This window comes from Sphaerodactylus townsendi, linkage group LG06 (genome assembly GCF_021028975.2).
Source record: "Sphaerodactylus townsendi isolate TG3544 linkage group LG06, MPM_Stown_v2.3, whole genome shotgun sequence".
In the NCBI taxonomy this organism is placed as follows: Eukaryota; Metazoa; Chordata; class Lepidosauria; order Squamata; family Sphaerodactylidae; genus Sphaerodactylus; species Sphaerodactylus townsendi.
In genome coordinates this window covers 58,482,072-58,497,822 of record NC_059430.1, presented here as the reverse complement: position 1 = coordinate 58,497,822, position 15,751 = coordinate 58,482,072, and the positions used below count along the sequence as shown (strand labels likewise).

Sequence of the window (15,751 nt, the reverse complement as noted above, 5' to 3'; positions counted from 1 at the left end):
TTTTTAAAATAACTTGTGTTTTTTTATGTACTTTTTTCCAGAATCTTTGTACTTTTGGGCACGACCACCATATATGATAGAAGGATCCCACCTCTTTCCCGCATTTCCAACATAGCGGTGAGTAGTTATTATTTATTTTGAATATCTTTAGTGGTGTGATATACCATCTATGTATCATTTTCCCTATGTTCTCTCGTATGTCTATACAGACTATTTGGCTATATGCATTTTTCCAAATACATTCCCAATCGTCTAAGTTTAAATTCTTTTTTAAATTCCGACTCCACTCTATCATACTGTTTTTTATTAATTCCTCCTCTGTATCCAATATTAGAAGTAGCTTATATATTTTACTCAACGTTTTTTTATTTGTTTGTATTATTTCATCGAATGCGGTTGGTTTCATAGTAAAGCCCCATATTTCTTTGTCTTTTTTAAAGTAATGATATAATTGGTTATAGGTGTACCACTGGCATGATCTACCTTCTATTATGATCTGATCTCTGTCTTTCAGAATAATTTGATTGTTTTGTTGGGTTAATATCATTTTGTATGTTGGCCAAATCCTATTGTTTATATCTTTTACCTGTAACGACTCCATACGGGATACCCATAAGGGAACTTTTCTGTATAATATATCTTTGTATTTGTCCCAGATTTTTATCAGGTGTCGCCTCACGTAATGATTATTGAACAGTTTGTATTTTTTGTTTGGGTTGGGCCATAATCTGTCATGCTAGCCCAGGGGTAGGGAACCTGCGGCTCTCCAGATGTTCAGGAACTACAATTCCCATCAGCCTCTGTCAGCATGGCCAATTGGCCATGCTGGTAGGGGCTGATGGAATATGAATTCCTAGGCTATCTGGAAAGCCCTGCAGATCTATTAACTATCTATCTACCTATTCATGCCAGCCCATCTGCATATGTAATCCTTTGACTCTTGACAGAACAGCAATCCGCACAATAAGCAGACTACTTAAGGAATGGTTTGCATACACAATACTACGAGATGACAATGAAGTAGCAGACACCTGAAGTGGCAAAATGAATTGCATCACTAGAGACAGAACCAAATGGGTGGTTAGGAAAAGCCACATGCTGAACTCCCAGCTAATAGAAAACCAGTAGGGTAAGCAAAGGTATGGTGTTGAACCTTCTGCTCAGCTGTGCAAAGGTGTTGTTTACAGTGGGATTTTTCTGATGGCATGGCGTGTTCAAAGCTGGAATCTACTACTTATACACTGAACTGGTTGAGTCCGTTTGACCACCTCAATTTTCTGCATGTTGAACAGGCTTAAGAGACCCGAGTTCAGCAAGTTAACAAAAGTCAGCCATAACAAACCAAAAAACATTCCTAATCAACTTTACTTCCCTAATTACTAGGATTATACTGTAGTTTGGATCAAACAATACATCATCCTCAAGAGAGGAAGGGAATTGAGCATCATAGCCTTAAAAGGCTCCAAGTTGGGGCTTCTCCTAGCTGTATGATATAGATGGTATGCTTGGTAAAATCATCTTTTTTTACAACTGCCAGAAGGCACAGGAATTCTACTGTTGGATGCTATGGGATCAGTTTCTCTCAATAAAGGCTGCATTCACACTACTTGTTATGAATAGGAGCTATGGTATCCATCTGGTATTATTATGTCTTCCCGCACCTAACTTTTGTATAATCCAAATCTCTAGTTGCCCAACTCAATGTCTTGCTATCTTTGTTTCCACAGAAAACTAAGCTACATTTGTTTCGCAGGAAAGTCTACATTGTGCAGTTATTCTCAGCTCACAATGAAGCTCATAGTGTCAAGATCGAGGGATGTAATTGTACCTCTCTATTCTGCATTGGTTAGACCTCACCTGGAATATTGTGTACAGTTCTGGGCACCGCAGTTCGGGAGGGATATTGACTGGCTGGAGCGGGTCCAGAGGAGGGCAACCAAAATGGTAAAGGGTCTGGAGTCCATGCCCTATGAAGGGAGGCTTAGGGAGCTGGGGATGTTTGGTCTGGAGAAGCATAGGTTAAGGGGTGACATGATAACCATGTTTAAATATTTGAAGGGATGTCATGTCGAAGAGGGAGCAAGCTTGTTTTCTGCTGCCTCAGAGACTGGGACACGGGAGTAATGGATTCAAGGTGAAGGAAAAGAGATTCCACCTGAACATTAGGAAGAACTTCCTGATTGTCAGCGCTGTTCAACAGTGGAATTCACTGCCTCAGAGAGTGGTGCAGCCTCCTTCTTTGGAGGTTTTTAAACCAAGGCTGGATCAGCATATGTCGGGAGTGCTTTGATTGTGTGTTACTGCATTGCAGGGGGTTGGACTTGATGGCCCTTGTGGTCTCTTCCAACTCTATGATTCTACTAATGACACAAAAAGGGGGTTTCAGACACTTACATAGGCATGTTCAAGTATTCTTGCATAATTCTCTAAAACATGAGTTTTCACTATCAAGATACAAGAAAAGGCTAGTTTTGCAAAGCTTCTCTCAAATTAACGTTGGTTGAGTTTTCTTCATGCTCATGTATAAAATCAGATTTTTCTGGTATTGATTCTTTTTTCCCTGATGTGCAGCAGACGAAAGTATTTGCTCCTGGGTAATCACTTTTCCTTAATCTTTGGGTACTTGTACATGGAAATAAAAACAATGATCTAAATGTCAGGCTTGGTGTACGAAGATTAAATTCAGGGAGGCAGGGCTGCTTCAGAATCTTTCCACTAACCTGTTGTTAAAGTCCAGCTTCCATTAGTGCAAAATAACAGGGCATGTTTATGTATTTTTAAATATTTTAAGCTGTTCCACTAAACAGAAATGAAGATACATTTCCTAGCACAATAGAATGGTTTCCCAGCAACAGAGAAAGTGCTTCCAGTTTTCCAGCCCACAAATTCCAACCATATTAGCCCAGCTTGATTAAAGACACAGACAATGATTATTTTAAAAAAGAACTTGTATTCAAAATACCTTTGTATAAACAATGGCAATACTACAAAGTAGTATCTTAATACAAAGCAGTTCAATATTAACTGTTAAACTTTTATTATAAATTAAAATTTCTTTACAAAAATTGCACATAGTAAATTGACCACTCTCAGGTTCTGATGCACTGGCATTTGCGATAGTATATTTAATCTTCAAATTTAAAAAGTCTCTGCCACAAGTCCAGAATGCAGAAAGGGCAGTCAAACAACCCTCATATAGCCTTCAAGTGCAAAAAGCATACTTGAAGCCATGGCAGTTACTTTCCTTAAGAATGGTTGCATTTGTTTTAAATCCTGCAATGAAAATAAATGATCGCCACAAAAACAAAACCGAAAAGAGAGAGAGAAGCAAAGGAAGAAGATTTAAAGAAAAAGAGAGAGAAGTACAAAAGAGGACTGCTTGTTTACTTACGTAAACACAGCCCACATAATTAGCCCCAAAAACAGATCTCTCAGGCATCAGTGCGAGCGTCAAGTGAAATCAGGAACAGCACAAAAAAGAAAAGAAAATGAGAACTGAAAACAAAAAACACATTCAAAGTCTGTCATTGATGAACTATACTTACGTACACGATGTTATGACAGTCTGGCAGGGCCCAGAAGCAGGCCGTACAGGGAGTTCATTTATCCAAGGTGGCATTCATGTTAAATGTTTCCAGGCTCAAGGAAAGCAGACCGGAAAGACTTGATATGCTCAGCACTGCTCATCTGCTTTATACAGGCCTAAAGCTAGAAATCAGCCTGGAGAATCATTCAAATGATTTTGGCATTTAATAGGATTTTTAGCACTGACTGCAGCCAGCGTTCAGTGATTCGTGCTTTCTGTTCTGTAAGTGTTTAAATTTAAAAGCTCATCTAGGCTGACTCCAACCTCTTGGCACTTGGAAACTAGTTTTCTCAGGTTATCAGTTTTACCTCCTCCTGATGCTTCAAACAAGAGTTGCTGTAAGAGATGGGGAAGCAGATATAAGAATTAGCCAGAGTTTGAATATCACCATATCGATGGATATGGGATATACAAAAATTTGTAATGAAGCCTTAAGCAGAAACATAAGGAAAAGCATTACATCTTTCCACAGGGTTGCAGATAGAGGTAACTTCTGAATGGCTCTCTGATATAAATGATGACCCTGAAAAGAGAACAATCCATGTCAGTGGGACACCAAAACATACAAAATGACTCAAAACTAAGTCAATGAACTATGTATGGGGAAAATATTGGAAAGAAACCCACAAGGTCCCCTAGAACAAGGTAGTTTTAAGCAACTTTCTGAAGAGGGACAAGGAATGTTCTAACAACACTTGCAAGCACAATAAGGGAGAAGTAGAAAAGTTGAGTCAGATTTAGGGCTTTTTAAAAAGGGCTTATTAACAGGCTGATAGCTGTATATTTTCCTGATTTATTTCTTTTTAATGATTACACTGTTGGTTTATTTCTTTTCATGGATACACACATCATGCCAGTCAGTAACTTGAAATTCTTGAAACACAAATGGGCCAAATTATGGAAAGAAAATTAACATCCCAACTGTTTCAAACAGCAGAGGAAACTATTTTTGCAGCATAATTTGAGCTGTCATTTGTAGTTGCCGCCCAACGTAAGTCTGTCTGTGATCCCCCAATAGTAGAATATTCTTCACTCAAGAGAAAAAAGGCCTCTTTTCCCCCTTACACCTCAATTGATGGCAGAGATAAAACCCAGTTCAGAAACACTGAAAAATAAGCATCCTATAAAGTAACCTAAACATTGCTCTTACTATTCCAAGCAGAGCTCCATTTAAACATGTGGATTTACTTACCCCGTTAAACCCAGGAGTTAGAAAAGTTAAGGGTTCTGAAAAGTTCAAGTTTTACTGAACTCTATTTTTACATACCTCTCTCTGTCCCTTTAGAAAGCACTCAGCAGCAATGGCTCTGAAGGGAAGAAATAAAGAGGACTTATATTTTTGTAGAACACGAAACAATTTTACCATCATAACACTGAGTTGGGATGAAGCTAAAAAATGTCCTGGAAAGGGACAGACTAGCTTCCAACGACGACAGCCTATAGTGAAGAGTTTAAAAGGATTCAGTTCATAAACAATCTTACATGAGTAAGACATTTCAGTTATTCCTGTTATGTATAAACACTGCAGACAATCAATCACCAATGGGACAATCACCAATGGATATTGCTATTATGATATATAAAAGGGAGGAAACAGAAGTCAATAGCTTAATACTAAAATGCATTCCAAAGCAGAAACAGTGAAAACTATCAATGCACTTTCCTTAATCCACATAATGCATACTTACTTCTGAAACATTTGGGTATAGGGCAGCAAGAGTCCTCATTTTACGACATAAATGTCAAGAATCTTTCTAAACCAGTGCTTGCTGAAAAACTGCAATCATAAAACACCTTCCTAGCATAAGTCCAATTTGATGACTAGCTTTGTCAAGCAAACTTTAACGATTTTTTTTTAAAAAAAATAGCTATGGTAACAGGTGTATGACTGTTGAATTACATTTTCCAGATGGCCAGGCATGTTGGGATATTATATGTAAACATCTTGGCTTGCAGTTTCAGTATCTGAATATTGCTCTCATCCCAATATTGTTGAAGCAGCCTACAACAAGAGAGGAACAAACAAATAGTGAGTGCCAACTGCTGAAGATACCATTTTGACTGCTAAACAATAATGATGATTCAAAAGGTTCTGGTAGAAAGAATCACTTTAGTCACAATGGCCAATTAGTTCCATGGGAATGTCAACTCAATGGATGGCAGCTGTGAAAAAGGCAAACTATGCTGGGGATAATTAGGAAAGGAATTGATAATAAAACTGCAAAGATTGTTATGCCCTTATAGAAAGCAGTGGTATGACCGCACTTGGAGTACTGTGTTCAGTTCTGGTCGCCACATCTCAAAAAGGATATTGAAGAGATAGAAAAAGTACAGAGAAGGGCAATGAGGATGATTGAGGCATTGGAGAACCTTTCTTATGAGGAGAGGCTGCAGCGTTTGGGACTCTTTAGTTTGGAGAGGAGACGTCTGAGGGGGGATATGATTGAAGTGTATAAAATTATGCATGGGGTAGAAATGTTGACAGAAAGAAATTTCTCTCTCTTTCTCACAATACTAGAACCAGGGGGCATTCATTGAAAATGCTGGGGGGAAGAATTAGGACTAATAAAAGGAAACACTTCTTCACACAACGTGTGATTGGTGTTTGGAATATGCTGCCACAGGAAGTGGTGAGGGCCACTAACCTGGATAGCTTTAAAAAGGGCTTGGACAGATTTATGGAGAAGTCGATCTATGGCTGCCAATCTTGATCCTCCTTGATCTGCGATTGCACATGCCTTAGTAGACCAGGTGCTCGGGAGCAGCAGCAGCAGCAGCAGCAGCAGGCCATTGCTTTCACATCCTGCATGTGAGCTCCCAAAGGCACCTGTTGGGCCACTGCAAATAGCAGAGTGCTGGACTAGATGGACTCTGGTCTGATCCAGCAGGCTCTTTCTTATGTTCTTAAATAATCCAGTAGTGCATTTTGGGCAAAAATTCAATACTATACTAAAGCTGCTCACTCTTTCAAGTTGCTACATTAATAGGTTAGTTCCACCTTAGGCACATCTTCCTTTAAGAACCACCTTATTACCTCGCTATACATCAGATGAATGTTAAAAGTGATTGTTTAAAATTGCACTATATTCACCAGAAAGTGCTTGGTTTAGAGCCTATCCCAAATAGCAAAATACATTCTAAAGTAACATTACACTTGTAAAAAGTTTATCTATTACAAAAAACTTACAATCTGGATCTGCAAATGCCCTCAAAGAAAAAGAGTACAGCTATGCATTATGTGTCTCCAACTATTCTGTTACTTACTTAAATTATCCAACATTTTATGAACTTTAAGGTATTTATTTAAAAAAGGGCAAAGGGGATATTTTCATCAATACACAAGATTACATGGCAGTGGTAGAGAAAATCACATGAAAAATGTAAGCAATCAATCAAGAATTAGTGAAATCATATCTGATTTGGTTGGACAAGCCCAGCTTTGTGGTGCATCAATAAGCAAAACTCTTGTTGATCAATTCTGGTTATTTTTCTGCTTAAACACATTCCAGGCTTTCTTCCAAGAGAAAATCTTAAGTAGAATGCTGTAGAATGCTGTAGCCTTTCTGAAGATATACTGATTAATTCATTGCCACTGAATTTTTCCCCATATACAAAACTTTTCTCCCCATATACAAAACTTTAGAAAAATATTTGATCCAAGTAAAGAAAATTGAGATAGTGGAGGAGCTAGTTTCAACACCAACAGCATCCCACATTAACTTATGTTGTGTTCATTTTTATGATAGCTGATAGATTCTTCCCACCTCATGCTTTTTGTAAGCCTTCTGATAAAATTGTTTTTCGTACAAACAAAAAAAGTTTTGAGACAAATGAATTAGCAATAGGAAGCACATCCCCCCTCTTGCAGTAAACTATTGAAATGTTTTAAACAATAAGAATGTAGCAGGTAAGAAGGGGTCAAATATTGTACAGTAGTGTTATGTTGAGGATACATTTGATTTAAAGGAAGAAGAAGAAGAAGAAGAAGAAGGAGAAGAAGGAGAAGAAGGAGAAGGAGAAGAAGAAGAAGAGGAGTAGGAGGAGGAGGAAGAGGAGGAGGAGTAGGAGGAGTTTGGATTTATATCCCACTTTCTCTCCTGTAGGAGACTCAAAGGGGCTTACAATCTCCTTGCCCTTCCCCCCTCACAACAAACACCCTGTGAGGTGGGTGGGGCTGAGAGAGCTCTGAGAAACTGTGACTAGCCCAAGGTCACCCAGCTGGCGTGTGTGGGAGTGCACAGGCTAATCTGAATTCCCCAGATAAGCCTCTACAGCTCAAGCGTCACAGCAGGGAATCAAACTTGGTTCCTCCAGATTAGAATGCACCTGCTCTTAACCACTACGCCACTGCTGCTAAGACATGATGGGCCTTTTTCTCTTCAATAAGATTAATTTCTAACAATGTTATAATATAAATTTGAATGTGTTTAAACTTTCTTTTCAGCTATAAATATGAGATGCATATGCAAAGCTACACACTTTCTGATTTTAGCTTCACAAAAGGCTACATCAGCTAGACTTTGTAAAGAATCTGCACAACTTTTATGCTGATTATATTGTCCTATCAGAATTACAAGTCTGGAATAGGAAATCATGATAAAGTTATCAATCAGTCATTTAACTTACTGGATGTCTCTCAGGCAAGAAACAAACAGACCGACAGACATACACTGTTCACATAAAAGCTACAACAGATATTTCGTACCTGAATGAAAGTTCAGGATTAGCAGGCATGGTTGAGCAAAATCGTTCCAAGGCTTTGGAATGCTGAGACTTTGGAATACAGCTCAGGTAAAAGGAAATGACCTGCAAAAGTGAATTGTTTTAAATTAACAACAGTTGTGGTTGCCTACAATTTTGATAAGAAGTCTGAGTATAACACGGGTTCCCTTTCCAACGGAATGACATAGTTCAAGTACACTGATAGTCTTTGTTTAACAAGAATTTTTCTAATTCCACAATCCAAACAAGGATCTCAAGCTCAAAGTAATTAATTCCTTGAATAACATACTCATATAGAATCACTACTGTTTCCTTTTCAACACTGATGGCTTATATCTCAGCTGCTGTATGGCATAGGGGAAGGATGATGGGGTCAGTGTTTCTTAGCACAATTCTGTGCCGGAAGCAAGGGGCCAATGAACTCCTGTTTAAAAAGAAAAGATTTAATAAAAACTAACCAAGTGACTGAGGACTGCACAGAAAAAATACAAGTTTAAAAGTGCAAGTCAGTCAGTAGAACAAGGTGTTACCACAACAGAGTGGGGAAAAACTTCCTAGAAATGGGAAAGCACCCTGATTGGGTAAGCTGACCTGCACTCTGGTTGGTGGAGCAACCAGTTGACTCAAAGAGGGAGGAGACGAAAAGTTTTGTAAGCTTTTGGATCTAGATTCCTGTGAATTACTATCAAGTCCTTTAACTGTACGTTAAATATCTATTCTGAGGGAATTTCAATCAAGGAATGAATCTGATTTGAAATATACCAAAATCAGTGTGTGCCGAAAACAGAAAATACACAGACAGGAGAACTGGGAGTTTTATTTAGCAGTCAAAGCTGAAGATGGATTACCCTGTTTCCCCGAATATAAGACATCCCCCAAAAATAAGCCGTAGTAGAGGTTTTGCTGAAGTGCAAAATATAAGGCATCCCCTGAAAGTAAGACATAGCAAAGTTTTTGTTTGGAAGTATGCCCGACGAACAGAACACAGAAAAATAAGACATCCCCTGAAAATAAGACATAGCGCATCTTTGGGAGCAAAATTTAATATAAGACACTGTCTTATATTCGGGGAAACAGGTCAACATAAATAAAAGGGAAGGGAATATATCTTCTGGGCGTAGAAGTAGAATTCCTAAGCCAATTAGAATGGGAATTATATACACATGTGGATTCCCAGTATGGTGTATTAGCATTCTGCTGAAGTTACCTCAGAAGGGAAGTTTATGTGAAGTGGGTAGTTAACAGTGCCAAGGCTGTACGTGCACTTTGTGAAAGATAACAGAACCCAGGGGCATTGTGAATCCATTAGGCATTAACATCTAACTGAACAAACTTAAAGAACCTCTCATAATACCTAAGCAATTTAAGGAAGTTATAAACCTTGAGTAAGAACTGTGTCTGTGCCAAATACTAAAGTTTGTCTATAGTTGTCTCTTGCTTGATTTCAATCCATTTAAAATATATCCTGATCCCACCTAGTTTGTTCAATAAATTTTACTCTCGGTAGATGAACTTGCCTCAGTTCTCTGGTGCCTTGAAAAGGGGTATTTGCCATTAAGAACAGGCTCGTTTCACCTTTCTGGAGTTCTTAAGGCTGAGCGGATAAGCTTTAAACACCTTATACACTTCCATCAGAACGGCTCAGTCATAGAAAAGGCAGGAAAACCTGCCAAGAATAGTTAGGAGGCTGCCTGAGCCCACCACAAATAAGTAGGAAGGTGAAGGGACTTGCCACAGTGACAACTCATTTTTCAGACTATCAGTGCCTTGTCTCAGCCTCAGTAAACAGACTAGAGCTATTGCTGAAGACCACGGCTTGCTAGAAGGATAACCCTCTACTCAGATGGCTTATAACAGTGGACTTCGATGGCTCTATAATGTCTCAACTCAGTGATCAAACTTCTCTAATAGCAGCTTCGCAAAACATCTGAATACAATGAACAAATCTGATTCTCAGAGGACTCCTGCAAGTTTGTCCTTGTCATTACTGACAACTATATTTGATAGCTATCAAAAATGGCACTGCTTTATTTTATTCTGCTTGTAGGCTGCCCTATAAATGGGATTTCACTGATTGTTACCATCCACCCCCAGACCACTGAGTTTATTCTGAACCTGCCCTTCACATGCACCATGGAGGGGAGGGGGGGAGGAGAGGAAGTGGTACAGCATGTTTTTAGGAATATTTATTTGGTTATGAAGCTGTTTATTGTAATGTTGAGTCATTTTTAGATTTTTGTAACCTGCCCTGGAATGTATTTGAAGGGCGGATAGAAATTCACTAAATAAATAAATGGTACTACGGCATCAACCAAAAGGGAGACTGAAAGCAATCAGAAGAAGACTGAGACTAGGAAGGGCAACTATCAAGGAGATCCAAAAGATTCTTATGTGTAAGGATGTGTCACTGGCAATCACGATAAAGTTAATTCATGGCATAGTACTCCCTATTACAATGTATGGGTATGAAAGCTGGCCAATGAAGAAAGCTGAAAGGAAAAAGTAGATTCCTTAGAAATGTGGTGTTGGAGGAGAGTGTTACAGATACTGTGGACTACTAAAAAACAAGAAAGTGAGAGTTGGAAGCAACTTGATGGTAAACATGCACACACGCAATCATGTACATGAGCCTGAGGCACTACAAAAGGAAAATTATCTGGAAGAATTTGTTCCCGTGAAGAGAAACTTGCCTGAATACCTCTTCCAGTTGCTGTATGTCACATAGGAAGGGGGCATTCATGATTTACCAGGGCTGCCAAGCATGTGCAGAAGCAATGAACTCTCCAAAAGGTTGGAGAAGACTGATGGAAAGGAATTAGCTGGATAAGAGCAGTTGGTGCTGGCCAAAGAGGAAATCTAACTGGCTTCCTGAACCACAGAAGGTCAGCTGTCAGAGGATGGAGGTAACAGATAACCTCTTCCTCTAAAGCAGGGGTCTGCAACCACCAATTGGCCATGGTGGCAGGGGCTGATGGGAATTGTAGTCCATGAACATCTGGAGAGCTGCAGGTTGCAGACCCCAGCTCTAAAAAGTGAGAACCCGGAGAACCACAGTCCCCTATCTTCAAAATGTGGCTGTAATTGTTTAGAAATCTTGAACTCCCATTGATTCACTACGCAAACATTCCAAAGAGAAAAGCTTTTTCACATGATGAGCTCTCATTCACTTGGCTTATAGAAAGGGTTTGTTTGCTCACTGTGTGAAGAAAATACTGGGGAAGCTCTCCAGTTACTTCAGCATAGCCATTTATATAAAAGCATCACAATTTAAGAGTTCCTAAAATATTCACACCTTGTTATGAAACTCATAGTTGGTCCAGTAATCAGCAGTAGTAAATGGAATAGGGTAACGGGTTGGGACTGTAACAAGACATCTGTTCACAAAATCAGTAAAAAGCTTAAATTCTTGAGCTTGATTCCTGGATCTGACAACTCTGCCATTGATGAAAACAAGGTAACTGGAAAATAGAAATTAAACACAGACATAAACACTTCTGAATGAATTGCGTGAACAACTGTAGTAAAGTAATGCCTCGTCATTTAAACTTACTCCATCCAAATGTGCGGTACAATTTCCTCTTGCATAACTGCTCCCAGGGCTGCCTCATAAGCATCTGTTGTTTCTTCAGAACTTCCATGAAGAGATTGGTATAAACTATTTTTAAAAGCAATGAACTCTTTAAGTACTGTTCTGTGCCTTGATGAACTTATTTGCAAGCTTAATATTACATAAAAGTAGATGCAAAATTTCAGAAGTAAAAATATTCTAATTGCACTTCAACTTTAATAATTACTATTAACTGTACAACAGGCAAGACTACACTGAAGAAAACAGACGCATGTCTAATAACATACTACAAACTAATAGTGGACACAAATGTGGAGCTTTTTCCATTTCAATGTAATGCCTCCAGGAAAAGTATTGCTGTTAGCAATTAGATTAACCAAAAAGGAATAGATGGCCTCATTTGATTGTAAAGGAAGTAGTTTGAACAGTACATTAGTTGCTCCTTACAGGTAACAAAACCAGACCACCCACAGAAAAGCAGGGATTTGAATGGTGTGTTTGGTGGATCCCCAGGTCAGCAGAATATACGACTTGAGTTAACCAAAAGAAAACCTTCACATTTAGGATGACAGAATGCTGGACACTCCTGAATGTCAATTAAATGATTTCCCATATGGGACTGAAGCTCATATTCTACCACTAACATTTGAAGATTCCTTCTTCAATTGCCCTGATGCATCCAAATTATTCAGCTCCTCTTACTGTTTATTTTATTTAATTCATTTATACTATGCCTTACTTTCCAATGAGCTTACAATAGGCTCCAAAGCAGATTACATCCATTTTATTCTCATCACTTGAGTCCCTGAGAGAATGGGTTAGGCTGACGACGACTGTGAGAGCGATGTTTACAGCCCAAGCGTCCACCTAGTAAGCTTCCATGGTATTAGCTGCGGGGTGGAAGTGATGAAGTAATGGATGTCCATCTTCATGCCAGATTCTAGTCTAACACTCTTAACTACTACACTGGCGCTCTCTGTGCAGGTGTCATTCAAAACTATAATGATGCGGGGGAGGGGTCATGCCATACATCCTGGACCTAATATTCTTATCAACACTGTAATTTTCTATCAAACATAATCTCAAGTTTCATAACATATTTTAGCCAAGTCACAGTTAATATGGAAGAAGACTGGGATAAACTATGCTGGAAGACCTGTGATACTAAATTCATGATATAGGTTTATACAGAAGGAGAACAAGACCATAGAAAGGTCCTACCTACATTCCTGGTCAATGGCAGGAACAAAGAGCTTTTGAAGTCAGCTACCAGTGACAATACTGACTAGGACAGAACAGCTGAACCTTTAGGTATCTAGTGAGCAGGAGCCCCAATGTGAAAAACTGTTGTGGCATTCAAAATACTTTGAAACAGAGTGAATGTTTGAGACTCACCAGTATATTTGCCACAAGTATGGAATTTGCCGGTTTAAGGTTTCTTCTGTAAAGCATCCCTTATATGAAGGTGGTGTAAATTCAATTGGCATTGGAAAATTCAAAAAATATCTAGAACAAAAGAGTCCTTTAGAGCATGTACAAAGAAAAAATCCTGAATGACTCCTGAAGATCTGAGCAAAAGTGGCAAGAACAGCGCTATTATGCCTAGTACTGAACTATATTTTTTTCAGGATAAAGAAGACAGTGCTGTCATGCATCCTCTGGGGCAGGGGTAGGGAACCTGCGGCTCTCCAGATGTTCAGGAACTACAATTCCCATCAGCCCCTACCAGCATGGCCAATTGGCCATGCTGACAGAGGCTGATGGGAATTGTAGTTCCTGAACATACTGGAGAGACGCTAGATTCTCTGGAGAAGGTGGAGCGAAAGCATGGGCCGCTTGCTGTTACCGACGCCGTGCTCAATTCTCTGGCAGCATATTAAAATCTTATTTAAGTGCCACTGCTATCGAAACCATTATTATCCGCACCAGGAAACATAGCACTTTCATGTAATACCATTTATATTCCTCCGGACGCCTATTAGTGAGAGCTTCCTTTTTGTAAAGTTCCACTTGCCATGACACCTGCAACTTCATGAAAAGGAAGGTGTTGCTAATAGGTGTCCAGAGGGGTATAAATGCTATTACATCAAAGTGCTTTGTTTCCAGATGTGGATAACAACGGTTTTGATGGAAGTGCTGCTTAAGATTTTAAAATGTTGCCAGAGAATCAGAAGGGGGAGGGAGAGACGCAGGCACTAGGACCCTGCAGAGCAGTACAACACAGGAAAATGTGGCACATTACTGAACATCTTTCAGGATAAAGATTTATCCTGAAAAGGGTATAAATAAGGTTCAGACTGGGCATTACAGGCATATTTAAATGGCAGCCATGAGTCTAGTTCTCTTTGCTGCTGTTCCCCTCACTACTTGTCAATAATCTAATATTCTGTATTTGCCTCTCTACAAAAACCAATTACATAGGAGGCAAAATGCAAAAGATCGTAGCACAGGTCAGTTGTATAGGACGCTACATAGAGTGGAGGGGGGTACTTATCCCACCGATGATTTTGGTATCTGCTTCATAGTTATAGTAAAATTTAATTTGCCTCCAACTGAAGATTCCAAAAGATTCCACAACAATGACCAATCAAGGCTAATGAGCTGGTGGTGTTTAAAGCTGTACAATAAGAAGTTCAACAGATTGATTTTGTGCTTTAAGAATTTGTTGAGTATTTAGAAAAAAACAAGGAGGGGGTCCATCACATTAATCCCTTTAAGTCAAAGCTACTCATGAGGTGGCAAAGTGTCCTGCAGGACACTGAGTAGATGGCTGTTGCAGTAGACTGCACCAGAAGCTCAAAGTTACCCCAAAGCTGCTTCAAAATTGTGTATCAACTATTTCACTTGGAAACTTCAGGAATTAAAGCCAGGGCTTAGCATGTCACAATCACAGAGGGTTAACAGAACACCAAGGAAAAGGGCTTAAGAAACACCTCATTCTCTGTTTCTTTGGTTTACCTACAAAGAACATGTACCCTCTTGTTGACTTAAACCATATATGAACATTTTAATTTGTTTTGCGAATCACATTTCTTCATTACTGTCTCCAGAGATGACAAAAATCTGCAAATGCTGCAGAGTGTGTCCTAATTTTTAAAAAATGTTTAACCTTACTGGTATAAAATGTAACCTAAACATATTATTACACTAAGCTTCTCTTAACTAAGAAATTAACAGTCTTACATTTACTGCTCTAAGTGCAACCGTGATATTGTGCTGCAAGTCTTGCTCCCAAAAGAATCACACATTTAAGTACACAACCAACACAAGCCAATAATTATATTGACTAGGCTTTATGACAGCATATCTGAATTTTTAACTTACCGCAACAACACTACAGGACTATGCACTTGATGCGAACACTCGAAGAATGCTGCAACAAAGGCTTGCAGGAGTGGAGGAATGCTATCAGATCTTTTCTGTTAGGAAAGAGTAGGTAACATAAAAACACATCTCAACACACAATTTTCTGATGCGCTTTCCTAGCTCTTTGAGCACACACTTATTTTAAAAAGCTGCCATCCAGGAGGGATAAGCAAAGGCAGATTTTAGCCATTCCACACAAGACGATAAAAAAGTAGTCTGAATAGCTTGGACATCTTCTCCAAATGTTTTACTTGCTTTATAAAGAAAGGATAACTCTTGCATATCTCTGGGGTGACCTACCAGCATTCATCATGCATGTGTACAAAGGAGAGATACTGCTGTGCCCCCTAGTGTACACTAAATATCTTTTTACTCTTTTGCAAGTCATAGGGTGTTGCAACTTCGATGTAAAACTTTTATGACACCCAAAGAAGGATGCTACTCAGGTCCAGATTCTATCTTTCCAGCATTTGCAGTTACAAATGCTGCCACCCCCTAAAACCAGCTAT

General features: G+C 39.1%; 1 protein-coding gene across 2 annotated transcripts in view; it reads right to left on the bottom strand.

Annotated features, from left to right (window-relative positions):
* Positions 1-2,933: 2,933 nt before the first annotated feature.
* Positions 2,934-15,751, bottom strand: part of ZFC3H1 (zinc finger C3H1-type containing) — a 48,972-nt gene continuing 36,154 nt past the window's right edge. For both annotated transcript variants that reach the window (XM_048500201.1, XM_048500202.1), the window contains exons 27-35: positions 15,201-15,295; positions 13,272-13,382; positions 11,859-11,963; positions 11,601-11,766; positions 8,292-8,392; positions 5,487-5,588; positions 4,854-4,893; positions 4,047-4,109; positions 2,934-3,922 (exon numbers count right to left, since the gene is read on the bottom strand). In XM_048500201.1, the coding sequence (XP_048356158.1) occupies positions 3,785-3,922; positions 4,047-4,109; positions 4,854-4,893; positions 5,487-5,588; positions 8,292-8,392; positions 11,601-11,766; positions 11,859-11,963; positions 13,272-13,382; positions 15,201-15,295 (921 nt within the window). In that variant the 3' untranslated portion in view covers positions 2,934-3,784. The remainder of the gene's footprint in view (positions 3,923-4,046; positions 4,110-4,853; positions 4,894-5,486; positions 5,589-8,291; positions 8,393-11,600; positions 11,767-11,858; positions 11,964-13,271; positions 13,383-15,200; positions 15,296-15,751) is intronic.